Source organism: Anas acuta, chromosome 8, assembly GCF_963932015.1.
Source record: "Anas acuta chromosome 8, bAnaAcu1.1, whole genome shotgun sequence".
NCBI lineage: Eukaryota > Metazoa > Chordata > Aves > Anseriformes > Anatidae > Anas > Anas acuta.
In genome coordinates, this window is record NC_088986.1 from 316467 (window position 1) to 343205 (window position 26739).

At 43.2% G+C, this 26739-nt stretch overlaps 2 protein-coding genes across 4 annotated transcripts in view; one reads left to right on the plus strand and one right to left on the minus strand.

Moving 5' to 3' along the window:
- The window catches only part of ERICH3 (glutamate rich 3), a 33742-nt gene extending 18630 nt beyond the window's left edge, over positions 1–15112 (plus strand). Inside the window, exons 10-15 of the mRNA XM_068691196.1 lie at positions 281–467; positions 2450–2748; positions 4890–5108; positions 6456–6959; positions 12230–14037; positions 14566–15112. Coding sequence (XP_068547297.1) covers positions 281–467; positions 2450–2748; positions 4890–5108; positions 6456–6959; positions 12230–14037; positions 14566–14637 — 3089 coding nt within the window. The 3' untranslated portion in view covers positions 14638–15112. The remainder of the gene's footprint in view (positions 1–280; positions 468–2449; positions 2749–4889; positions 5109–6455; positions 6960–12229; positions 14038–14565) is intronic.
- Positions 15113–15824: 712 nt separating this feature from the next.
- The window catches only part of TNNI3K (TNNI3 interacting kinase), a 76233-nt gene continuing 65318 nt past the window's right edge, over positions 15825–26739 (minus strand). Inside the window, exons 23-25 of one of the 3 annotated variants that reach the window (XM_068691198.1) lie at positions 26320–26489; positions 23853–23932; positions 15825–18977 (exon numbers count right to left, since the gene is read on the minus strand). In XM_068691198.1, coding sequence (XP_068547299.1) covers positions 18901–18977; positions 23853–23932; positions 26320–26489 — 327 coding nt within the window. In that variant the 3' untranslated portion in view covers positions 15825–18900. The other 2 variants (XM_068691199.1, XM_068691197.1) reach the window with 2 other exon arrangements.

A 26739-nucleotide genomic window follows, 5' to 3' on the forward strand; every position in this document is an offset into this window, starting at 1 on the left:
ATGCTGTAGCAGCAAGTGGCTAAACTGGCGATGTATTAGCTTGTTGCAGGTGTGTCCATCCTGGTACTTCTGGGGTGGAAAGAGATGGGTTGGAAAGAGATAAGACTGTTGTGTTTGGAGGAGAGTAGAGTTTTACCAACTAATACAGCTGAGAATGGAAGAACCCAACCTCAGAGGGCTGGATGCTCTGGCAATGATGTAGATGAGATGCAAGAAATGCAGTGGGCTGACCATAAAGCATAACCTTTTTCTTTGAACTCTTTCATTTCTGTGGTTTCAGAGACCTTCCAGTTTGTCTCAAAGAGGCACCATGGTTTCCCATTCAGCCTCACCTTTTTTCTCAATGGGATGCAAGTGGACAGGTTGAGCTCTTGCTGTGAGTACAAACATCAGAAGCGTTCCAGGCTGGGAGGCAGACATGGATACTTTGGGTTTCTTAACGTGGAAGGAGCATCTCCTTGCTATAGGTATGGAGTCACATGCATTTTTTTCACAGGGTCTTAGCAGCCCAATTTTTAGAGTATTTATCACTTGTTTCCTCTTTTTAAATCTTTCTGGCATTCCACAGCTCTGTAGAACCTGGTCAGTTTCTGAGTACCCCTTGCAACGTGCATAATTAAGCTTACCCTTCAAACTCTTACGTTCAAGGATGTCATCTAAGTCAGCTGACTTTTGTGCTGCCTCTTCAAACACTGTGGAGTTCACATAGCAAAGGACAATATTTGCATCATATCACTTCATCTGTCAGCTTGTCATGAAGGTATTCAGTGCTTCATCAACAGCAGAGTTTGGAGGAATAGACATGGAGTGGTATAAGCATGTCACCTTCATGTTTCTGGTGGAAGCGATAGGGAATATCAAGACTGCTGTTTAGTAAGTTGTAGTCTTTGGGGTTTTCTTTGTGACTGTGATAAAAAGATCATTTATTATCAAACAGCTCTGCCTCTAAAGTGTAATTGTGCTGTAATACTCCTGGCTGCAGAATATGGCAGTATTGAATGTTAGCCATGTTCTGAAAACAAATCTGTGCAGAGAAGAGTTCCATTCTCTTGGTACAGAGGTTGGTGCTGTGAGCAACAACTGTAGTTTTGCCAAGAAGCTTTAATTTTAGCATAATCTTCCTTAAACTAAAATAGGTTAGATGTAGACTAGACATTAGGAGAAAATTCTTCACTCTAAGGATAGTGAGGCATTGGAATATGTTGCCAAGAGTTGTGGATGCCCCATCCATGACAGAGTGAAGCAAAACAATTCAAGGCATTCAAGGTCAGGCTCGATGGGGCCTTGGCCAACCTAATCTAGTAGGTGGCATCCCTGCCTACGGCAGGGGAGCTGGAGTTAGAAGATCTTTAAGGTCCCTTTCAACCCAAGCCATTGTATGATTCTATGACTGAGTATCTCAAAGGTCCCTGAAAAATACCAGGAATAATTAAAGTCTCTTCTTAGAAATTGGCACATTTACATTTTATGCCTGCAAAACTAAAAGATTTCTAGACTTCTTGATGATGGGATATTCACAGTAGTTTGTAAACAGCTGTAATGTGAGAGGAATTACATTTAAACTTTAGATATGAAAAGCATTTTGGGTGGAGGAAACGTTTTTAAGACATAGTTGTCTATGAAGAAAATACAATTATCCACAGAGACTTAAGATTAGTTAGAGTGAAATTCCCAGTTTCAGTTTCACTCTGCCTGTAGATTTGAATCAACTTATTACATGCAGCACAATGTCCTCACACTCATAGGTGGTGTAGAGTTGTTCATTATGTCTGCAAGTAATGCTAAATTAGGAGTAGGAACTCTGGTCTCTTACCTTTTTTCTCCTAACCATAAGAAAGGGAATTTGGCACTCCTTTTATATGAGAGGAGGAGTCTCAACAAGTCATTCAAAGCATTTTGTTTTTCATATGTTTGGATTTCTCTTAGATAAAAAACAGAACAGAATTTTTAAATAATCCAAATTCAATACCCCTGACCCAGCAAGCAAATTAAAAAATGTTATATTCATAAAACCTGTATTACTGCTTTACTTGTTGATAATGCAGGATCTGTATCCAGCACACCTCTGACTTGGAGCTTGCCTGCCTTTCACAGTGATTATGTCTTTGCAGATCATGCTTGGTGTAGCTTGAAGTTAATGAACCCTTTTGATAATTTTGACTCTAAACTACTTATCCTTCAGTTGTCACCTTTAAGTGTAGATAGCCTTACTGTCCTTCAAGGGAGAATTGCATCTGTGTCTGTGGAGCACTTGAGGATTTTAGGGTGCTTCTCAAAGCCAGTTGTTATTAGTATCCTTGTTGTCTGAGAGGTGAAATGGAGGCAGATACGTGCCTGATCTCACAACTGGTAATGAGCTGGAGAGCTCACTGTCTACTGTTTTTCCATTGTTCACTGACAGAAAAATGCCATGCTTTCCAATTCTCCTTTTTTTTTTTTTTTTTTGTAGGTGCATTATTGCAATGGGTCTGGACAAAAAGCCATCCCCTCCCAAGAGAAAGATTGAGAAGGACTATGAGGAAAAGCAAGTGGGTTCCTGGAAAGGTGGAGCACACAGTGAGCCAAGTGATAGCAGTGTTGAGCAGAAATCAAGCAAAGATTTGGTGTTAGTCATCTTACCAGGTCATGAAGCAAGTATGGAAACCATTGAAGAGAAAATGGAGACCGGACAGGAGCATAGAGGAGAAGAAAGGAAAAAACTATTAAATCATGAGACAGAAGATAGTCAGGAAGACACTGGTAAAAATGGTACGGTATTCCAAAACACAAGCAGGGGATGAAAAATAGGAGAGGGTAATTCTGGAGAGGGTGTGGGACTGCGGGCCTCCAGCTCACTTGGTGGTATCCGCTCTTAGGATAGCTCATGTGTGAGAAAAATGGTGAGGATGGTGAAGTTATCGGTGGCTGATAGCTGGGAGGAACACATAGCAGCAAAATGACTGCAAGATTGAGAGCTAGGTGAAATACCTCAGTCTTCTCTCTTTGTTGCCAGCAGCAGCAAGATGCTCTGTTCATGTGAAGCTCTTCCCCTTCTCCATCACACAGCCCCAAGCACCATGTACCTGCCAACCACCACTAAGCTCCAGCTTCCTCACTCTTCTGAACATTCGTTCCCTCTGTCCCTGGCCTCCCAGCTCACCCTTCTTGCCTCCTCTGCTCTGACCCTGCTGTGATGATCATCCTTTCCCTTTACCTAGCACTCCCATTGACAGCTGTACCTGGCTGACTTTGCCCCTTTTGATTGAGTTGCACCTGGTTTCTATTGACAGAGATTTAAAAACAAAGACCAGAGAGAGGCTGCCCTTGCTCTAAGTTTGCCCAAGGGATGTTTCATTTGGTGGACAAAGATGATATTTGTGGTATGAAAATAATTGAAAATAATGGTATAAAAATGATGTGTAGCAGCTCGAACTTCATGCTGAGAATGTGGCATTTCCCAGTGCCACCTCAGGCCAGTCTCATCATCAGTCTGTGTACACCTCTGCCTGCCCCTAAAGGAAGAGAGAGCTAGCTCTGCCTGTTCTTTCACTCACTCCTTGTTAAAATGCCTTTTTCAGAGTAAGTGTTACTCAGAGAAAGATTTTCATTTTTATTTCCTAATCCTATTTTTACTTTCATAATTCTGCAGTGCTACTGCACAGCTTCCTTGTTAGTCCTTGTGGATGTGCTTTTGTGATGAATCAAGCCTTTTTCCTTCCAGGGTGGTAGGCATCTTTCTGACAGTTACCTAAAGAGGCCTTGTTTCCAACAATGCAGTTGGAAACTCAATTGATTTTTAATACAGAAAATAAATATAATTATTCCCTTAATCTGTGTTGTCTGGGTAATTGTTTATTTGCTTAATTGCTTCTGCATCAGATAATTGTCACTTCTGCCCATGGCATTCTGTCACTTCAGGACTTTAAAAGCATTGATGAAAAGAAAAACGAAGTGAGCAATTATGGTAAAAGGTGAGAAATAATGGCCAAGAGGGACAGCTGGTGTGTCAGCAGTGACAATTCTCCATCACGATGTAGGTGTGTTGCTTCTCTGCAGCATGTGCAGTGAGCTAGTGGTAGCAGTGGAATTACTGAATTTTAAATGGAAATCATGGACATCACTATTCTTTCTGGTGACTGGGATTTAAAATAGTGCACTCCTGGCTGGAAAGGAAAGGCTGCTTTAATGCATATGCATGAAGACAGCTTTTACCTCTAGAGCTGAGCAAAGTTATCTATCTTATGTTATGTGTCAGGCTAGTAGCCTAGAAAAAAATCCAGACCCTGTTAATGTAAAGATAGTAATTCTGCTGTAAGCGTCATTTGTACTAGGATTTCATCTGGGAACTAAATGAGCAAATTAGAATAGTGTGATAGCAGAATGTTCCTCTGCAGCACCCTTTGCCTGGATTTAATTAATTAACTCAGTTTGTAAGGCAATTCTTTGTTAATTAGCTGTGTCATTTATCTTACTTTGTTCCACCATATATTATCTTTCTACACTTTTTTCTATTGCTTCTATTTTTTTCTCATTGCAATGAGTTTTTCTGCTGTAATAAGAGAGTGTCTTGCATTTTATTTTTGAGTTTGCCTGTTAATTCTTGTAGTCCTCTCAATGGCTAACTTTTTTTTTTTAATTTACTTTGTTTTTTATGTATTAATCATACTTTGTACATCATTCAGTAGCTTTATTGCATTTGTGCTACTCTATCTATGAAGTATGTGATGCTTTTTTACAATAATGTGCTCTTACTATTCCCGTCTGTGGTTTTAGATTCTCTCATGACTTTTACGAGTGAACAAATGAAAAGGGAAAAGGAAATTAATGAAGTTAACCTTTGTCTGCTGAAAAAGAACTTTAGTAGTTGTGAATTCCATTTCCTGTCTCACAGTATGATTCTTTTATTTTAGACTATGATGAAGATTTTGAAGCAGAAGAAGTTAATGAAGAAGGACAGACTAGTGATCAAAGAAATGGAATGTCAAAGTCATCCCCAGATGATGAAAAACATAATTTAGACTATGAAAAGGAGAGTGAAAACTCATCACAGAAGGCACTGCAGGCCTCTGTCAGTGAGAGAGATGAAAGTGATGGATATTCTGACAGTGACTTGGAGGATGACAAACAAGGTTAGTATTTTTGTAATGAGGCTTAGAGAAGTTGACCTGATGCATGTTTTATATGTTGTGCATGTCCAGTAATGTATGTTGAGACTGCATAGAAAAGATCATTTAGTGCCTACTGAACTGGTAAAAGATAGCTATCTTACCTGTGTTCTTACCAGTTCCACTAACTGTCACAGAAAAAAAGCTAACCCTATGGGGCAATGTAAGCATGTGCCAGCTCACAGTAGACATGACCGAACTGTTTAGTTGCAGAAATGGACATAGTGCCAGCCAACACTGTTAGAGATTAGTAGCTCTAAATCCTTGGGACAGGTAAGCACTTAACGGTAAACAACATCCGTGATGCTATGACCACTTCCTGAGGATGTGCACTTTTATCTCTGAAGTCACTGGGAAACCTGACAAACACCCTGCATTTCAGAACTGCTGTCTTTTAATGACATAAATTCTGAATAAACTTCAGTTTTATACTCTGCTAGATCTCTGGCTCTGCTTCCCCACTGTGTTTTCCCACCACTGTAAATCACTGGAGTCAACGGTGGTCCCTTGTAGTTAGTAGGCCTAAATAGCTTTTTGTTCCTTGACTTTGACTAATCTCTTCTTGAATCCATATGAACTTTGGACACTGGCAATGTCCATTACAGCGATAATCTCTACTGTTTGGTTAAATGTTATTGAAGAATTATCACTGCTTTTCTTTTGTTCCCTGCGAATTTTCCATTTATGAATTTCAAATGATGCTCCATGTATGTATTATTAGAGGATACAGTGAGCTTCATTTCCTATTCAACTGGATTGTTTTACATCTGATTTTGGATATCTTTATGATATTCACTGCGATAATATACCATCTTTGAAGGTCTTCAAGAAACATGTAGATTTAGAAAGTAGTAGCATGGTTTAGTGGTGGGCTTTAGTACTAGATTAAAGGTTGGACTATATGATCTTAGAGGTCTTTTCCAACCTGAATTGATTCTATGATTCCATAACAGGAGTGAACTGAAGGACTGCTGCTGTTGTTGAAATCTTTTATCAAGCAGAGCTCAAGAAACTATTCTAAAACTCATCTTAGCCATATTTACAGGGGCTTTTTAAAGTGTATTTTTTTGTGACAGATGGAGCTACTGAGGCTCATTTCCATTATCGTAAAAAAATATATGTTAAATGGCTTTGATTTTAACACTGATACATTTGGGCAATGCTCTCCTATTACCGTTACTGGAATTTTGTCACAGTATCTTCAGACGGTTTAATACAGAGGTTGATATCAGACGAGTATCTGTCTGCGGCCAATGAATACAAATGTCTTAGTGATAGATACTAAAATAAAATTGTGTTTTCTATTTCTAGATAGGAGGTCTGCACATTCTCTCTCATCCACCAGTGCTCAGTATAGCAGTGGAGATGACTCTGATGTTCAAAAGATGATAGAAAATGTTAAGGGCAAAGAGGAGTATGATATCAAAAAGGCATCTGATAACACAGCACATGCACAATACAGAAGTGAGAATGGGGAAAATATACTGTTCAAAACAGAGGACAACCAGGAAACTTTTACACTGGAAAAGGAAGACATACATGAAGCAGAAAAGACAAAAGTGGAAGATCGACCAGCAGGGGAAGATACTGAAATTTTTCATGAAAACATAACATCAATACAGCATCAAAGTCCTGAAGTTAATTGGGAACTCAGACAGGCTAGGACAGTAGAAAGTAACATAAAGGAAGATGGGGAGAAGAATGCAAGTAACAAGAGAGACAGTGGGGAGAAAGACGTTCTAGTGCCTTTGGAAAATAATATGATGGAAGTGGAGAATAGAAATGAAGAATTTCCTCAAAGTGACAAAGGAAGTGGTGAGTACAGTCCCCCTGCAGAACTGTGATGTGATCTGTGAATGCAACTGTTGCTGTATTTGCCTTTATCCTAAGTCACGATGCAGCAAGGGGAATGCAGTTGCTGGACTATTTTCAAGCTACTGAAATACTCTATATTTCTGTGAGCTAAATAACCAGAATGTAACCTCATTTTTTTTTTTTTGCTTGTTTCTTTTCTAGTGTTTCCAGTGTAAGGCTTTGGCTATTCTTTTTTTTTTTTTTTAACTTCACAAGTTAGGTTTCACATATCATGAAATTACTGTAAAATCCAAACATAATTCATTACTTATATGAGAATCAGTGTGCCAGACTGGGGAATTTTCTTTATAATGTGGAAATCACAAAATCACAGAACGGTAGGGGTTGGAAAGGACCTCGAAAGATCATCGGGTCCAACCCCCCTGCCAAAGCAGGTTCCTCAGAGCAGGCTGCCCAGGTAGGTGTCCAGACAGGCCTTGAATATCTCCAGAGAAGGAGACTCCACAACCTCCCTAGGCAGCCTGTTCCAATGCTCTGTCACCCTCACCATGAAGAAGTTCTTTCGCATATCAGTGTGGAGCTTCCTGTGCTCTAACTTGCAGCAATTGCCCCAAATACTAGATTCAAAAAGAACACCAAAAAAATGCTATGTGAATCATGGTGCAGCAGATGAGGATCAAAACTACATCAGTAGTTCCATAGTTGTTTTGCTTCACTCTGTCATGGATTTGTTGGCAAGGAGCAGATCTGTTAGTTGTGTGACACCTCAATTTTCTGATAAAATGGGCATCTTGTGGTTTCAACTTTACCTTTATAGATAATGGGCACATAAAAGACGGTTAGCCATATAAACAATGTCTGCATTACTGTATTTGAGGAAGGGGAAAAATATAAGCCCTTGCTTTACAGTGTCATTTAGGTTATGGAAGAAATTTCCTGGATGTTGTTAAATCAGGCAGTATAACAGAATGGTCACCTGCACTGGTGTTTACATAAAGAAGGAGAGGCACAAGCCATGGCAGATTAAATTTCTAATTGTCTTTCTCCACACTCCATTAGCAGTGGAATGTATAATCCTTTTCTTTTGTTTCAAGTTTTTTTGTTCTGTTTCTATTGCTTTCTGATCACTGCAATGCATAGATCTAAGACAGCTATGTGTGGAATAAACTCTTCAAACGCTGGAGCTTAATGCTTGACAAATCTGTTGCTGCTGGGTTACTTTGACTGTCTCGTGCATTGCTTTTGCTTTGTTATGCATTCAGAATTGAGTCGGTAAAGACATTAGCATACTAATCATTGAATAATGCTGAAGTCTTCAAAGATGTTTGCTTCTGGAACCCCTCTCTTCACTTGCATGAAAGGAACTTGAATGTAAGCAGCTTCACCACTAGACTCAGATGAGTTGAGTAAGGACTGGTGAAGAAGAAAGAACTCTGAAAACATACAGAACAGGAAATTACGTGGTAATACAAAAGCAAAGAGAGATCAAATGAATGTGTAAAGGATAGTAATTTCAGGCTGCGTTAGCATAAAACGATAACATTGTTCTTAGCATAAATTCTTATATGTTTACATTCAGTGCACTTGGTTTTATGGCTCTAGGTTTCAACAGAGTCCCTCTATCAAGTATAGATAGAATGTCCAAATGTTACACGGTAGCAGCATTTATATATGTAGATATATATAAACAGCATTCTTAGCCAAGCCCTGTATCATCTCTGCTGCCAGAAGACTACCTGAGATTCAGCGGTAGACCAGATCAAGTAGGGGAGAGGAAGAAAAAGAAAAATTGTTGAATCATAAAAAATACAGATAGGAGTTTGCAATCCTAAATTGAAGAAGGCTTTTTCTGTGTCCACATAAGAGTCGTATAGGTGAATTTTATAGCAAATAAGGAATTGCCAAGAAGCTTTGTCTAGAGAAATAAAGGAAAAAAATAATCCCCTTTTTTGAGATATAATTAGCATGTTGAAAGATACATTGTGGGGTAACAAAACTCACGTGGGAATCTTAGCTTCTTCTAGGCACTTAGTACAGTGGCAAACATGATAAAGATTCAAATTGCAAAATTTAAGGATGTTTATAGTTAACAATATGCCATGTGATTCCAACTTCCACTACTCCAGCCCTCCAAAATGCTGAGGGCTAAGAGCCCCCAGAGACACCAGGAAAGCTGAAAGCACTCAGTCCTCTGCTGTGTCAAAACTCATTCTCAGTCCATTCTTGGGCTTCTGTTTTTTTCACGTGAACTTCTCCATGGGGCTGGTCATTCTCATTAGCTTTCCAGCCTGTGTTTGCATGAGATTGATAGGACACTGTTTCTGTTTCTGTTTTGCCCTGATGAGACCAATTGTGCTCTGCTCCTGACAGGATTTCTCCAAAACAATGCTGTCATTAACAGTGCAGAAATAAATTATCACAGTAATTCATGTATGCTTCAGGAAGCAAGTGGTGCAAAATGCTCCACTAGAGTGAGTCTGTGCAAATCATAAACAGTGGCATGACACGATCTCTCAGAAGTATGGAAATACCTGGGTTGGCTTCCTGCTGTGCATCTTCTGATCTTGCTGTGCTCTTTGTGACAAGGAGATATTGCTGAGCCCATGAGAGAATTCCTGTGATCAGTATTTCTCATCCTTCCCTGGGCTCTGTGTTTTGGTAGACTGTCAGTTTCTCTTTTGTCAAGTATTGCATAGACAGAAAACTGGAAAGAATTTGAACTTCCAAGTAGTCAGACTTCAGGCCCATAACCAGGTCAAAGCAAAACAATGTGCACAACAGCTAGCAAAGCATTTGGTATTTCATTGAGTCTGAAGGAAGTGTTGCCTGGACATCAGCCTGAGCCAGCAAAGCATGTCCTGGAGTGGAAAGCTTCTTGTCTTCTCTTCAGCATTGGAACAGCAGAAGGAATCAAACAGGCTGTGTGCTATTGCTCAGAAACCTTTGTCAGGATCTTGGGTCCCAGGAACAACCTTGTCAGTGATCTCCTGTGAACTTCTCTGACCATCTTTCATGGTTCCTTGCTACGCAGATCTTAGTAATTCAGGTAGTTGCAATGTCAAAGCAGTAGTGGAGCCATCAATACGTTTTAGGACCTGTGGTGCAGGCAAAAAGGCCTTCATGCTGAGCAAGTGCTTTTTGTAACATCAACTGAAATGGTCTTTTAAAAATTTTCTCATGCTTCTCTTCAGAGCTGTGTGGGTGCAGGGTTCTCATTGGGAAGGATAGTTGTAAGCAGGAAGTGGGAGAAACCACAGGAGGAAGGAGAAGAAAAAATAAAAATAAAATAAAAAAAGAAGAAAAGTAACATATATGGCCAAATAGAAAGAATCAACGGTGTACAAAACAAACAAAAACAAACAAAAAAACCCCACAACCTCATAGGAAAAAAGTGAGAGATCACAGGGTGTGCAATGGCAGGGGAGAAGCAAGGACTTGGGAAGAGAATAATGCAAGTTTGTGGCAAGGAAGACTGTGGGAACAAGTCCTCTCCCACTCCATGTGGAACTCTTCATTGATTCTGAAGCAGCAGACAGATTAAATTCCAAATACACAGGTACATGTATAAAAAAAACAGGTGCTTTTTCTCCAGTCTCAGAAGAACTGATAACTGTTTTTCTTAATATATCGCTGGAGGGAACATTCAGTTAAATGTAATTACACATGGCTTGAATACATGACACCTAGAAGACAGCGATTCACGGAAGACCTCTACAAGTAAATGTGTGGAGGCAAGACAGTATTTCCATGGGTTAAATATATTCTTAAATAGGGACAGATGCATCCTCCAGAGCAGATTCTGGAAGGCTATTTGTCACTTCATGGCAGAGGTGGGTGGACAATTTGAATGAGACTAGCTGCTAGGTCAGTCAGTTTTATTGTACTTACTTCTAAGCAACCAATTCTTTTCTAGCAGACCTCCTAGTAGCAGCAGTGTAAATTTACAGGGCAGGAAACCAGTAGTACATGTAAGCAATACACCCGGTGCAAGGTGCTTTTGCAGGAAGGCATGACTTCTCATATTGCAACATGTAATATGGAGTTATTAATTTTGAAGTGTGGTCTACTGGTCAGGTGATGCATGGTCTGGTGGGAGGAATCAGCTTTCTGTGCTCTCTTCTCTCCTTTCATGGTCTCCATTCTCTCTCAGTAAAATTTCTTCTCAGCCTGTCCTTTATTCTGGCTCCTTTACTGTCTGCAGCTGCTTGAGCTGCCTTGTGCACCTTCTGTGCTCCTGCGCAGCTGACCTACCTAGTGAGTGGTCACATCCAGCTCTGAAGGGCAGGAAGGGACGGGGACAGTGGGGGGTAAGTAAGGCCAGTGGAACTGTTGTGGGAAACCAGACATGGGCTCCACTCTTCTGCTGGCAGAATGAGAGACAAATATTGTCCTCACGGCCTGTTGGTCACCTGGAGTCCTCTTTGGCTGCTGTTCCAGAGATGGGGTTTTGTTGCATGGATGCTTGCCCAAGCAGACAGCAAAAAGCAATGATTTTGGAGTACAGCAGTAGTGCAGGAGCATCAAATAAGTCAAACCGCATGAGATGATTTGGGGCAAGAGAGCCTTTGCCCAGTTTGCGAAAGGGTAGTTTGGGAAGGACATTGCTCCTTGCTCTCTTCACTGGCACAAAACCTCCCATTTTCTAAATAAGAACCTACTGTGTTTGTGCAAAACATGGGTACAGCAATGCAGCCTGCTGGAGGTGCCTGCCCAGGGACAGGCCCTGGAGCACCAAATTCAATGAGGAACATTGCTGTTAAATTCTCAGGGTATAGAAAAAGGCCCTGTATTATTCCCCAGGTGTAATTACAGAATGCATGGGAAGCATTACTCTGCATGAACAGCTGTGTGTTCTTCTTCCCATGTATGCATATTTTATATAAGCAGTTTACCACCTATTTCTGAATTTTGAGTGTTATTGTCAAGCTTGCAGCTATTTTGTGTACACACAAGCTCTCTGCAAGGCAGGTGGGGGGGTGTGGGGAGAGGGAGAAAGGACTGGGAAAGGGCAGGCAGAACTGTCAGAACTGGAGGCCAGTCACGCATCGACATTTTTGCCTAAATTTATCACGGCAGATGCCAGAATGGCAGCACCAGAAACCTAGTCAGAGCACGGGTGCATGGTAAGAAGCAGCATGGCAAGTCTCTTTCTTGCCACCATGCTGATGTCCCTTCATTGCTTGCAATAAATAATGTTTTTAACCCAGTAAATCAGCCTTAACATTAACTCAGCTCTCAGTAAAACCAATGTTTCAATTGTGTCTTACTAGCACCAGATGGAGCTTTCTTGGCAGAAGGAACAAGAGCACCTGATGTGCAGAAGGCAGCAGAACAAGAGGCACGAGGAGTGCAGGTGGCAGGGCAGAGACAAGCACTGGTGGAGGAAGGCCGTGTAGCTGAGGAAGGAGATTCTCACGCTCACGACACAGGACGGAGAGCGGCCCAGGCAGGAGATGTGCTGCCCGAGGGAGAGGTGGTGGCCGTGGTGCCAGCAGCGGGTCAGCGGGCTGAGGAAGGACTAGCACCTGCCGGGGGGGCCATGGCAGAAGGAGATGCCAAGGAAAAGGAGACAGGGAAGGGAGTGCCTGGAGCAGAAGTGGTAGCTGGGGGGCAGAAAGCTGTGACGAGGGTGATGGAGAGCGTGGGAGCACTGCAGGAGCCAGGGAGCAAGGGAGAGGAATCAGCAGGAGTGGGGGGGGCGGCACGCAGGGAGGCAGACGGGGCAGTGCCTGGGTGTGGTGAGGGAGCTGGGGAGCTCTCTGGAGGCGGGGAGGCCATGGAGAAGGCCTCTGGGGTGGAGAAGGCAGTGGGGATGGCAGAGCCCCTATTGAAGGAGGCAGTGGGTGACACCATGTCTGAGGCAGAGGAGGCCGCGGAGGAGGGACGTTTTGCAGGGAAGGGCATTGTGGAGGATGCTGTACGTGAGGGAGAGGAGGCTGTGGAGGATGCAAACTTGGCAGAAGAAGAGATTACGGGAGTGGCTGGCCTTGAAGGAGCGGAGGCTATAGAGGAAGCTATTTCTGAAGGGGAGGAGGCTGTGGAGAAACCTGTGGCTCTCAGGGAAACATTAGGGGATACCGAAGTTTGCACAGGCGGGGAAGAACTAAAGCCAAATGAGTTCACCCAACTGAAAGCTTCAGGGGAAGAGAAGGCGGAGATGAAGGATGCTGCCATAGGAATAGCAATGTCTGAGACTGACAGACCACCAGAAGTGGAAGAGAGATCTCTCCCGAGAGCAGAGGAGGTGGTGGAGGAGTCTGTGGATGGAGGCAAGGGTCCAGTGTTACAAGTAGCATCTGGATTAGGGGCTCTGGTGGAGGCTGGAAGGGATCCTGCAAGTGAAGGGTCATCTTTGTTGGAGCAGACAGCAACAGCAGAAGATGAGGAGGGTTCAGCAGAAGCACTTTTGCTTGAAAACCCATCTTTGGGCAGTAAAGCAAAGCCAGATGGAGTAATGGAAGAAAATCTTGATGGGCCAGTGATGGGACTATCTGCAGAGATAGCTGGAGCTGAGATAGGAGGTGGAGGAGTCATGGGAGGAGTGGCAGGTCCATGGGAGCTGGAAGCTGCAGAGCAGGGATTGAGGGAGTGTGCTACAGGTCAGGATGGGGTGGTGCTGGGAGCGGGGAGAACTCCTGGTGAGGAGGTGGTGGAGGAACCAGCACCGCCTGCAGAGGGGCTGTGTGAGAGCAGAGCTGGGGAGGGAGCTGGCACTGCAGTGAGGAAGGCAGAGAACGGGGGGGAAGCGGTGGGGCTGGAGGCAGCGGTGGCTGGGGACAGCTGGATGGGTGATGGGGTGGGAGCATGGGAGAGGGGGACAAGAGCGGGGGCAGGGGGACAGAGCAGGATGGGGGTGGCAGTGGCAGAGGGGCCAGCAGTCCAGGGAGGGACGGTGCAGGAGGGAGCACATATCAAAGGGAAAGAGTCTGGCCTCAGTGAAAGTGCCCAGAAGGGAAAGGCTGAGGGTGTTTCAGAAGACACACAGGGTGACTCCGGGGCTCAGGAGCAGAGGAAGAAAAGTCCCGTGCGAGGAAGCCCAGATGCGGGAGCTGCTGCCACGGATGGGAGCTGCTGTGAGGTGAGTCCTGCCTGGGTCTGCTGCTGGCATGTTCCTTTTCACATCCCCAGGCTTCTGGCTGCTGGGAGCAGTGTTGGGAGCAGATGATGTCTCATATTCTCACTGCTGCTTTCTTATGCTCCCCTTAAGAATCTGCCACTGATACCTGTGGTACAGGATGGCAAATCCTTCTGCATGGCAGCTTCTGTGTGCTTACCTGTTCCTGAAGCCGTGTTGCATGTACCTTCACCATGGTGCTAAAGCTTGCAGCCCCATGTCTTCTCGGCCCTCCAGCTATGCCCAGTGCCCTGTGTTCCTGGCTCCCAGCAGCATCACTCCGTCTCCCAGTGCTGCTGGTGGTGTGGAGCGGCCTCAGTGTCACCACTGCTGCTGTTACTGCCCGTGAGCTCTGTGCTGCATGCCAGCAGCAGCAGCTGGCTTCTCTGGTTGCCCTGGCATCTAGCTGCAGGAAGTGTCTTACAGTGGTATCTCTCTACCTCAGTTTAGCCTATTTTCTGTAAAGCTAACATTTTTCTCATCATTTCCTAGGATGTTGTAAACCTGGATGCAGCTGTTGTGCCCTCCATAGGGCCCCAGGACAAGGAAGAAACTGTCCTCTAAGCTTTTTCTGCAGCTTCTTCAGTGCTGTTTTCTGCAACATTTACACATCTGCTAGATTTGTGCCCTTCAGGATACTCACTCCTTCATTTTACTTTGCGAGTACAACTGTCTGTCACATTCTTCTACAGCAGCTTCTCAGTGTGCAGCAGACAGCTCAAATTAGCAAGTGTATGCCAGCCCGGGGAACAGCACTCCTTTGTAGTTATGAAGACCAAAATCACAAGGATTGTTCCACAGCTGCCACGCTTGCTATTTGCAAAACCCAGAAAAATATTGCAGTGGGGAACTTCCCATCCTCCCCAGACACCCCTTGCCTTTGCTACCTGACAGGAGTGACAGCTAAGGATAGGTGCTCTGTGTGTGTTACTGTAGGACTATAAATGTACATCTGAGTGTATGTGCTTGATTGTATCTCCTCTCTGTGCATTTTTATGTGAGTTATTTGGCTTTTTAAACTGTAAACTCTTCCCTGTGAGATGGGGTTGTGTCTTCATTGGCGTGTGCAGGACACTTGAGCACATCGGTGGTTTGATCTGGTGCGGGGCATCGGGGTGTTGCCGCAGGAGTGGGAAGCGGCCCCGTCACGGCGGGTGCTGTGCGCAGGGGTGGCTGCTGTGGAGCACTCGCCATGCAGAGCCAGGCTTGGTGCTGACCACACTTCAGTGCGTTCTCAGAACTTTGAAAAGATGTTGGGAAATGTTAAATCAGAGCAATTGTAACTGATTTACAATGTGAATGAGGAAAGCCTGAGCCTTTTGCTTTCACCGGTGTTAGGTGTAACTCCACAGGCCCATGCAGTCTGTGGTGGAACTGCTGCTGGGCCTGTGGCAGCATGTGGTTCAGAATAAGGACATTTCAACCCCGTGTTGGCTGTGGGTCTCTGCTGCCCATCCCCTTTTCAGCTCCCCCACCTCTGGAGGGACCCTGAGGTCCTGCCCGCCATGCGCAGGGGCGGTAAGCATAGCGGCATGTAGCTGTAGCTGGGTTTTCAGATCAGGAAAGGAACTGAAACAAGCAGGATTTTGACATGTTTGTTACCCTAAATTATTTAAGAACAATACACATTTAAACACATACAAATTTAAATGCGATCAATTCATTTTTGTTTCCTCCTGTACTAAAGACGGTTACATTTGTATTTTTAATCTGGATACCAGGAAGTATTTTGAAAGAAGAAAGCAGACAAAGAAGACTCATAGCTTTACTGTCATCAGCAGCTTAAACAAAGCATTGCATTAAGTGATCCTTTGTGGTGCAGTGGAAATATTTATTCTGTGCAAGATAGGCAATATTTGCTTACAAAGCATGTGTTCGACTTTTGAGAACTCAGCAACGCTCCTTTCCTTTTAACCAGGGAGTGTCCATAAAATCAGTATTGGCTTATTCTCTGGACCAAGACATTTCCAGTGTTGCTCAGCATAAAAAACTACAGTAAATAAATAACCTGTATTTACATACTCTGCAGTTGAATACACCTGGTATATGAAGTGTTTGGAATTCAAATTAATGCTAATGACCTCCAGAGTTGTTTTTTCTCTCTACACATTTGCACATACGCATATTTACTTGAGTCTATTAAAAAACAAACAAACAAACAAGAAAAAACCATGATGTATCAGTCTGTGTAGTTCATTGAATTTTTGCAAATGATTAAATTGTAAGAATAATACTTGGCAATCAAGTAGGGCCTTGTCTTCAGTAGTTATCTCTGCTTTCTAACTGAATGACTAAGTAATGTTGGGTTGAGTGTGTGTGCTACTAAAACTGGATCATACAGATTTGTATGAAAAGCAAATGGATGTGGCTTGTGGGCAAGACCAGACAAAAGTGTTTTACGAATGCACATGCATACACACAGGTTGCTCAAGTGTTAGGGGTGGACAAAGGTGAGAGGCAAAGATTTGCCTCAGCAGTGATTCCCTGGAAGGTTCAGGCTTACAGCTAAGGCTGTACTCAGGCAAGTCACGAACCAAACAACTGGCTTGTTTGACATTTACCTGCTTTACTGAGCACAGGAGGAAAATGGGAAAGGTAAGAGATCTGTGTGTCGTAGGTAAGTGCCAGAGTGATCAGCAAAGCATCTCAAAATGCTGTTAAATACTCTCACTCTGCAAAAAAAGAGCACAGGGAATGGGAATGGGGTCCCCATTGCAGCACTGACTGCGTTGTGGCAAGGGAGCCTCGTGTGGCTCTGCCCGAGGCAGGGATCCCCCAACGTCAGCTCTGGGGCAGTGTCCCTGCCCCAGCGCGTCCTTGTCCTTTCTGTGGCTGCTGAATGGCAGCAGGCGAGGTGGTGGCAGGACCCGTGCCCCACAGTGTTGTGCAGGGGACTCCTCCTGGAGCAGTTTATTGTCAGATTGCCAGCCTCCAGTCTCTGCTCCTGGCACTTCAGCCATGAGTGTGTTTGTTTGTTTTTTCTCCTTATGGGTAGAATCTTCCTTTAAAGATAGCTGACATTCAGAGCACTCTGGAGATGATTAAGCGGGGGTGTGAGTTTGCAGTAGCAGATATAACTAAATCCAATCCAACATTTTAGAAAAGAAGGCAAGAGTTGGTCACTAAGAAGCACCTGAACTCCCAAGACACTCCTTGGCTGCAGAAGATCTGGGTCATCAGGGAAATCCCAAAAGAGTAAGGCAGCAGTGACTGCAAGGGACAGGAAAACTGATAATACATAATTTAAAATACTTCAATATTTATAAATGGTTCTTGTGTGTATGATTTTAACAATTAGGGAAATGAGTCCTGTGGTTAGGAACATGCTGGCTCTCAGAGCTTCTTGTATTGCTCAAAAAAAACACCACACTCCCAATACTCTGGTTTTACAGACTAATAGAAAAATTTTCCCTAGGTGAAACAAAACAAATGGGAAAAAGACCTGTAAACCTCACTAAGTGAAACCTTCCCCATTTTTATTGCTTCAGGATTATGAAACTAACAGCATGCAAGACATGAGTCAGCAGAGCCTATTACTAATTTATAGAGCATGTCTGTCACACTGCACAATGCCTTATCACAGAGCTCGGTTCAGACACTGTAGTCATAAGAATCCAACATCCTGAATAATATCCACAGAGCAACATGCAGTAATCATGAACCCACATTTCTACCCACCTGACAGTTGTGTATTCAAATGCAATTAAGGAATAATATTATAGCAGTGTTGCTTGCAGCAAAAATTTACTATTTTCAAAACAGATTCCAGAAAAATAACAGCATAATTTTAACTGTGTAATTGCCTCTAGAAGAAGGGTTCATGTTGTCTTGCCCTTCCCATTTTTTTTTTTAAACTTCCAGTGAGAAATCTGTTGCAAACCCGGTCTCGGCAGGCACACTCAGCACACACTAGTTGGCACTTTGCCTTGGAACTGCTTTGAGTGAAAAATGTAGCTCTGTTCTGCTTTAGGATTATTGCGGCACAATGATTTTACCTGTCTGCAGTAACATAGGTGGTTTGGGATTTGATTTGCGTGTTACCCTGCTGGTGAAAAGTTTCTTTTGAAGTTCCCATGTGGCTTTTTTGTTACCAAATGACTGAACTAGAGCATGTACTTTGTAAGAAAAATAATAATAATAAAAAAAAAGGAACTCAAACCAAAACAAGGAAGCAAATGAGAAGACAGAAATGTCTGGGAGAGTACAGTTATGATGGCTACCCAAGTACCCCATTATTCTCAGAGAGCAGGAAAGCAACTGCAGATCAGGGCTCAGAAAAGATGTAGTGGGGCTGCTGTGCCAGCAAGCTGTGTGAGCCTGAGGTACTGAGAATGCAGGGCAAGGTGTTTCTGTGACGGTGGGGAGCTCACAGAAGAGACAATCTCGTTCAGGAGCTGGGAGCTGGAGCTTGGCTGGCATGGTGGCAGGAAGGACAAGCTGTTTCTTGCAGTGGCGAGGTGGGCTGGGGCTCTGCGGCAGCTGCTGGTCAGGGATGCGGACCCAGGTAACAGCAACTTGCAGCAGAGCTTTAAACTTTAACAGACACACCTTTACTGTCACCTCTTCATATTTTTAATGCTCATGCTGGAAGTTCAGGCATTCACTTTGTTAAAGGGTAGATGCACACCACCAAAAGAAAAAGCCCCCTCAAGAGAAGCAGAAAAAGATGCTAGCACATAACATGAGAGGGACATTCATTGTCAGCAAATAAAGGGGTCAGTTTGGGTACCATCAATATAGCACGCGATGCTTGGGAGTTAGGCTGGTATGGTAAGAACAGTTGCTGCTGGTTTTTGGTGACTTTCTGCAGTAAGGCGGTCCATGCTGTCAGCTGCTTTCTTCAAAGCTACCGCTGCTGCTGCAGGAATGAAATCTCATGGTACTCATGGGATCCGACACGTAACCTGCAAGATGCAGAGGGAAGTTCATGTGCGTCCTGACACAGCAGCGATTCTCCCCTACCTGCCCCTGCAGTGACAATGTCAACAAAATAATGTGCGTACCATTTTGAGATAAATAGGCACTGATCACACATACCTTTTTGCTGTCTGCAAGTCACCATTCAATATCATCTACCGAGGAGAAATTTAAATGGGAAGTAAAGAGACCCAATCATTCATGGAATGAATGCAACATAGTCAAACACAAAGAAGCTTTGGTGACCAACATAAAAGAAATACATAAAATCTGACATAAAAATCTCAGTGTTTTAAAGACATTTGGCATTAAAAACTATATATATTTTTGTCCTTTCAATTAGAACTTAGGAGAGCTCAAAATCAGCATTCTGACAAGTGTTTTTAAAATATTTTAACTTGTTTAATTCTTGACACTACAAAATGGACATCAACTGCTCTTGACAGTGCTTTCAATGAGCTTTCCAATAATAAGAATCCATTTCTCTCTTTACACTGTCGTTGTCAGCTGTTCCCACTCTCCTTGTTTTACTGTACTAACATAAAAATAAATCCTATGTAGTCATCTCAAATGTCCTGATAACAATGCATCATACAGAGCCTTTCAGATGCTCAGGGAACAAAGAAAGCTAGTGCACAAAAACTTTCTGGAGTGTAGGGATTGGGAGAGAATTAGAAAACATTGCTCATGCTCCTCCATGCCAAATTTCTACTGCCAAACAGAACAGCTGCATAAAATGAAGACTCTGGTAACTAAAATTGCAGTGACCATTATATCCCCAAGCTGTACTCCATAACCAGCTTTGGTTTATCTTCTGATCATGGCATGCTGTGTTTTGAAAGCTGCATGACAAAGTGTATCTTTAAGGAAATCTTACTCATGTTCCAAATATGCAATCTTAAGCCCGTGATTGCTGTCATGCATGCTGGATGTGCCCCGGATGTTGGGAGGTGAAGGAGGCACGTGCCTTCATTGAACCATTGAAGTTAATGCCATCGTGCTTCAGAGAGTGTTGGTCTGTGATGGGGCACATCACAAGAGCATGATGTACTTTTAATGACATCTCTGGTCATGGTGACAACACTGCACTCTGATGAGATTCTCTGGTCGTGCTGGGTTGAAGACTGTCCACATGCGCCACCATCAGTTTCTTTGACTTTACTGCTTCCACACAATGGGGAACATTTGCTTTCTTAAATGCTTTCATGTCTCCAACCCCCTCAATCACAACCTGTGCTCTGTGCTTTTATTTTTTATTTTTTTTTTTTCCCTTGCTGTGCTTGTGAGTTTTGTACCACCCAGGAACAAGCTTACTGGGTTGCTTGGTTTGCCTTACTCCCACGGGTTTCTTCTTGTCTGCCCTGTGTTCAGGGAATGCACGATGCATTTCCTTGTGCTGCAGCAAAGCTGCTGTGCTGCAAGCCTCGCCAAGACCATCTTTGCTGTTGGGAAACCTTGGTGGCTGTTGCTGCAATGTCAGTAGCTTGTCTGCCTATGTCTGAGTGCTGCAATGAGCAAGGATAAGCAAAGTTAAAGTTAAACTTTCTGTTTATGCTAATCTTAAACTTTAGAGGATATACAGTCTTCTTTGGCCATTGTGTATCTATCTCATGTGATTTTTCTCCTTTCAATGTACTTTTGAACTCACAATTTGTGACACTTCCCACAAAGAGCAGGTCCTTTGCTTTCACTAAAGAGGCCATGGGTGTGTTTATTTGTAAAATTCCTGTTTTCAAACACATTCAATGAAGAAAATTGTTCACTTTGACAAGGGCTCTTGCAGGAATGGAAACAGGGTGCTTTTAGGGCTTTTACTAAAAAAGAAAAAGGGTGAAGGAATTATTTGTTGCTTACAGACTGCAAGTGCAAATGAAGATAATGGAAAACATTATGCAAAAAGCAAATGAAAAGAAAGAAGATCAAAATGGAGATGGGTAAGGAGAGACAACAGTGAAATTGGTTTATGTGCCATAAATAAAGAGTGCAAATATTTGCAATCATTAGACCAAGCACTCTAATAAAAAAAGTATCAGGGCTTTCTGTTTTCTGGCGTGCTGCTGTGCATTGCTATGGCTTGATTACTCTACCAGGATCTTGGAAGGCCAGGGTACAGCCTGAGAGAGTAGTGACTGGGCTGCAGCATGTTATGGAGGTCCTCCAGAGCAGCTGGTTTTGGTGCTTTGTGACAGAGGATGGTGATTCTGATGGTCCTCAAGATACTTATCCTGGAGACAGCACAGGACTCAACTTTGAGCTGCATAAGCCTGATGAAATGAAGTATACAGCATGGAGCTTTCCAGTCCTTTTGTGTCTATCAGCCAGGATCCTGAACAGGTTCAAGAACAGGAATATTTAAAAATAAATCTTGAGGTTTTGTGAGTGGAGTCTGAAATCCCACCTTAATTCCACAGTTTAAATGAAGCCATGGACAGTCTCTTTTCTGACCAGCCCTTATTCCCTTTTGTCCTTTTCTAGTGCAGACTTGAGAGGCCCTCTCCAGTCCTTCCTGGATGGTCTTACTCTAGGAGTTCACTGAACAGTCCCTGTTTTATTCCTGGCTTCTTCTTCCTCAAATTGTCCAGCTGCTGGGTGTATGATAAAAGCTGTGCCCTGAGGAACTGCTTTGTGCAGATGTGGAATATAGATACAATAAGAAAAGTAGTAACATTTTTGTTCTTTTTTTTCAGTTTCAAAGGTCATTAGCTCACTGCTCGTTATGGCATCAGCACTGCTCTTAATACTGTACTGAGTAAATATTTATATGACTGTTTTTTTTTCTTTTTCTCATCCAGTGTGCTCAGTTCAGAGGAGGGGAGGTAGTGCAACAGACACACTGAGACCAGTGAAAGACAACAAAGTTAACAAATAGGATGTATATGTGCTTCAGGCAGAGTGAAACACTAAATTGTTTTGTTGGCAAAATGTGTTGGAAAGTAGCAGAAAAGTGGCAACAGATGACAGGAAAGGGGTGAGGGTGTCTCAGGGGACAGCTTAGCTGGCAGCAGCAAACTGAATGAGGACAGCAGCATCATGCAACCAATGGATCCGCTCAACACAGTTGTGATTCAAACACAGAGGAAAGCATATGAAAGCACATGGAACACAGAGAAAAGCATATTTTTGCTCATACATACTCAGTAGGTATGCCTGGGAGAAACAAAGACTTTACATCAAACATAGCACCTAACACCCCCTGATCCTAGCAAACACCTTCCTGGTGGGAACTCCTGACTGTCAGAGACCACAGTGTACAAGTGTCCTCAGAAATCTGTTGTCCTCAAAGTCCAGCTCTGCTGCTTGGCACTGAAGATACTGCTGTCATTCTCTACCATGTCAGCCTCATGGCTCCCACCACTTTTGTTTGTCTCCTTTGTCAGTCACATGCTAAAATCTGATAGAAGCATTTGTAAAAAAAATTCTCTACCCAGTTTTCAAAACCAATAGCTGGCATGGGCAGTGCCAAAGCCTAGGTCTTTCCCTGGCCTGTGGCTCATTTTTAAAAGCGTATCAGCTTTGCTTTGCATCTGGTGTTTCTGGGTACCTGGGCAGTGCTCTGGCATATTTATCCCTTGAGCAATTGTTTCAGAAAATACCTTCATACACTGCTCTGTGTCCAGGGTTTCCTGGATTTTCATGCCTGTTCACAGTCTGAGGAGAGCCAGAATATCTGCATGGCTCTGGGCGAACGTAAGAAGCATGGACTGTGGCGCTCTCATGAGGTACAGATAATTGTGGTGTGCTGTGCTCGTTTGCTCAGCAAACACAACAGTCACAGGAGATGGGTCCTGGCTGCGTCAGCATTTAAACGAGGAAGTGCCATCCCATTGACATGTCCCTGGAGCATCTTAGGATGTTCAGGTGAACAGATCAGCTGGTGCTTGTGGATGGCAGCTGGGGGAGTTTCTGAGATCGTTTACTTGGTTGGTGTGCCCACTTCCATATTGCTGCACAGAAAGTTACTGAGCATAAAACTCAGAAAATTACTGGGCATAAAACATACTACCCTGACAGCTAGCACATAGCAAAAGTTGTTTCATACCAATCGTAGGTCTTTCTAGAATGCAGCAGCTGAGTCTGGTGTGAACGAAGATCTGCATGAAGGTGAGATTAAGCGTCTGACCTTCAGATCCTCACTAAGAAAGATTTATCCGAGTTATCTGAATGCAATCTGGTGGATAGCATCCTAATGCCAACTACATTTCATATGTTCTTTATTTTAAGGATATATTTATAAATTATGCTGTTGGGCTAAAAGTTGCTCTAAGATGAAACTACTCTTTGATTGGGAAACTGTAAAGAAGCCGGTAGTGAGCTCATGAGCCATTCAGAAAGGGTAGACAAGAAACTGAACCCCATATTGCTGCCTGCAAGATGAGACATGAACAAGATCTATTTAACAAGAAAGGTTTATAGGGGCTAGGAAATGCTAGATTGCTCTTTGTGTGGCAATGCATAAAAACATGCTCAAATGTAGTAGGATGGAAAATCAAGAAGAAAAAGCAAGAAGGAAAAGCAACAGGAAGAAGCAGTCAGAACATTTGTTCTGGAGAGGAGCAGAATGACAGGATGTCCTCTGAGAGGGGTGAAGTTATAATACCACAATCTTCTCTTTATTCACAGATTCATGCACACAGATAGAACAGAACATCCCATTCCCAAAAAGCTTGGTGCACAAATAGATTGAAAGTGGTAAAGAGCTGCATGGAGCATGGGGTCAGACCTCACAAGCTCTCACTGACTGTAACTAGCAGTCTGCATTGAACATTAATTTTTTCTTCAGGTTTTTTATACTGCAGGAGACTGTAGCTCTGCACTGGTTAAACACTGCAAGATACTAAGAAGAGTATTGTGCAATAACTCACCATTTTTGTCAATCGGTGGATACTGGAAGTTTCTTCTCATGTCATCCAAAGAAAGACCCTGAGAAAGGTGTTGCCCAGTGCTGCAAATTAGATAGGAGGTATCAGTTTACATAGAATCACAGAATTTCTAGGTTGGAAGAGACCTCAAGATCATCGAGTCCAACCTCTGACCTAATGCTAACAGTCCCCACTAAACCATATCCCTAAGCTCTACATCTAAATGTCTTTTAAAGACTTCCAGGGATGGTGACTCCACCACTTCCCTGGGCAGCCTGTTCCAATGTCTAACAACCCTTTCAGTAAAGAAGTTCTTCCTAACATCCAGCATCTATACTGTGATGAGTCGACACGCTAAGCTGTCCCGTTAGACAGACAATTAAAATGCGCTGCTCTTTCATCCAGCTCATTCCATGTATTAGACTACTGCAGCCCACCTCTCATTACTTTGTGCGTAGCAACAGTTGCCACAAGGGAGGGAGATTTGCTAAACACTGGCACTGAAGTTACAAGGCAAGAAACAAGTTTGGTGTTGGGGCTGTTCAGCTCCATAGTAGATGGAGACTTCGTTAGCTGGGTTGTTGCTGCTGTGGAATGGAGTTGCATGCTGTGCAATACTGCACAGGAGACGACGCTGTCAGCAGATAAAACAGGGGACAGCCCAAGAAAAACAGTCCAGCTGGGGAAAAAACACAAAAATAGGGCCCATTCCCTCTGAAAATGCCTATGCTTACAAAAAAGAAATCCTAAAAAAACATTGTCATTAGAAAGTGAATTTATTAATCATCTCAGGGTGTTGTATAATTGAAAAACTTCTAAAGCAGTGGAAGCCATTCCCTTTGCATTGAATGCTGTGCCTCTGGATGAGCCTTCCTGGGTGCTATTTATAGATTTGAATGTTGTTAGTTTGTATGGCAGAGCGTCTGATAAAAGCATACAACTTTAAATAACTGGTGAGGTTACAGAAGAACCCATTTTGGTGTGCTAACAAGCCTCAGTGCTGTATTGAGAACACTGAATTACAGGACAAGAGAGGCACTTTTAAGTGTCCCTTTTCTCTCTCTTGTATCTATGCTGTAACCTAAATACACCATTTTCTTATTCCTTTCATGCGCCTCTATTACACCTAACAGCAAAATCTGGTCCTTTATAGACAAAAGGCTAGTTCACTTTCTTTCCATCTTGACCTCGGTCCCCACCTCCATGTCCTGCCAAGGCAGTGTACATCAAAACAAAGAAATTCATCTGGTATCTTATGTTGCCAGATAACATTTTAGGTGTGATTTTTATTTTTATATGGAAGTTTTCAGCATCTGTCTGCAGGTGTTTGCCATCTGCCTCTCTGTCAGAGACCCCAAACAGTGAAATGATTGATTTACCATGCTCCTCTACTCCAGCTCCTCGTTTTAGCTGACTGTATTTCTGACTTTCCACATCCCTGTTACCAGGAATGAATCACAAGCTCTGCTATTAATATTTCTGACTGCTAAGTGGTGCTAAAGGGTAAAGTTTAGACTAAGCGTACAACTCTTCTGGCAGAGATTAAGAGATCATTTCATCTTCATAGTACTCTCAGTCCCCATGGGACAGAGACAAGAGACTGCTAAATTTGCCCTCAAAGCCAGGTCTTCCTGAGTGGTAGGGTAGACTGCCTCAGATATTAACTTTAATGTTGTGGTTGTATAGAGAACCCATATGTTGCTTTGCATTGAAAATGTTGGGAGTTCTTATCCTTCTGTGGGCATAAACTGAACGAAATGCAAATTTTAAGATGTGCCCCAGTAGGAACAGCTACAGCAGTGCTCTGTGAGGCAGAGATCCCTTCCTCTTCCTAAAGGAAAAGGGACTTTGCATTTGTATTTCTTGCCACGGTACCTGCTGGGACAGCCTGGTTTCTGCCTGTCTCCTTTTTAGTCTGGGTGCTTTTACCTGCAGAATGACAGCACCTGGCGGTGCTTGCTCCTCTTAGTGCAACACAATTAGCCAGTGTTAATTAAATCATTCATTTGATCATATCACGATTTGTGATCAAGATGAAAAAAAAATGAAAACTAAAATCCAGAATTGAGAAACACAGTATTAACAAATGACACCCGTTCAATTACTTCGCTTTTCTATCGCAGCCATTCCACTAACTTGATGTTATCCATTGTGAAAAATGCAAATTCTTAGCAGTTGTCTTGACAGCAGGACAGCTTCCTCGGTGTTCAGATAACCCAGACCACCATGCTAGAGGAGCTACAGGAGAAGACAAGACTGCAAAAGTGCTTTCCCAGGCTGGCCCTGGCAGTGGATCAGCTGTGTACTGCATACCCCAGGGTGTGTTTCTACCGCCTGCTTCCCATGCAGCCACACCTGGTAGCAGGGGACAATCCCTCCCATCTGAGCCAAGTGAGCCATACAGCCCTGGGAAGGATTCTCTCTGTTTCAGAGTAAGAGCCCTCCTGAGCATGCAATGGGTGGAACATACCTCTGTGACCAGACAGCATAAGCTCTTGCATTTAAAGCATATTCCAACTCAAAACGACTACGTAATGCTGCAACATGACTACGGCCAGGACCTCCACGTGCAACGAGACAGTCCGAAGATGAGGAAGGAGACAGAGAACCACTGCTGTTGCTGGAGGCAGGAGACATTAACTGGATTAAAAAAAAAAAAAAAAAAAAAGCACAAAAGGCACTGTTATTACATTACATTCATACATATCTGTCCTCAGCTCTTTCTCACAAGTTGTGTGTCCCATATTTCCTTAACGTTTGGCTGAAAAAAAGCAATGCCTTCTGACTTTGAACAACTGAGGAGGACAGCTGGATGCTGCCTTCCAACAAAGTGGTTGGTTCATCATTGCCAGCAGTTTTCAAGCTGGGATTGGATGACTTTCAAGAAGAT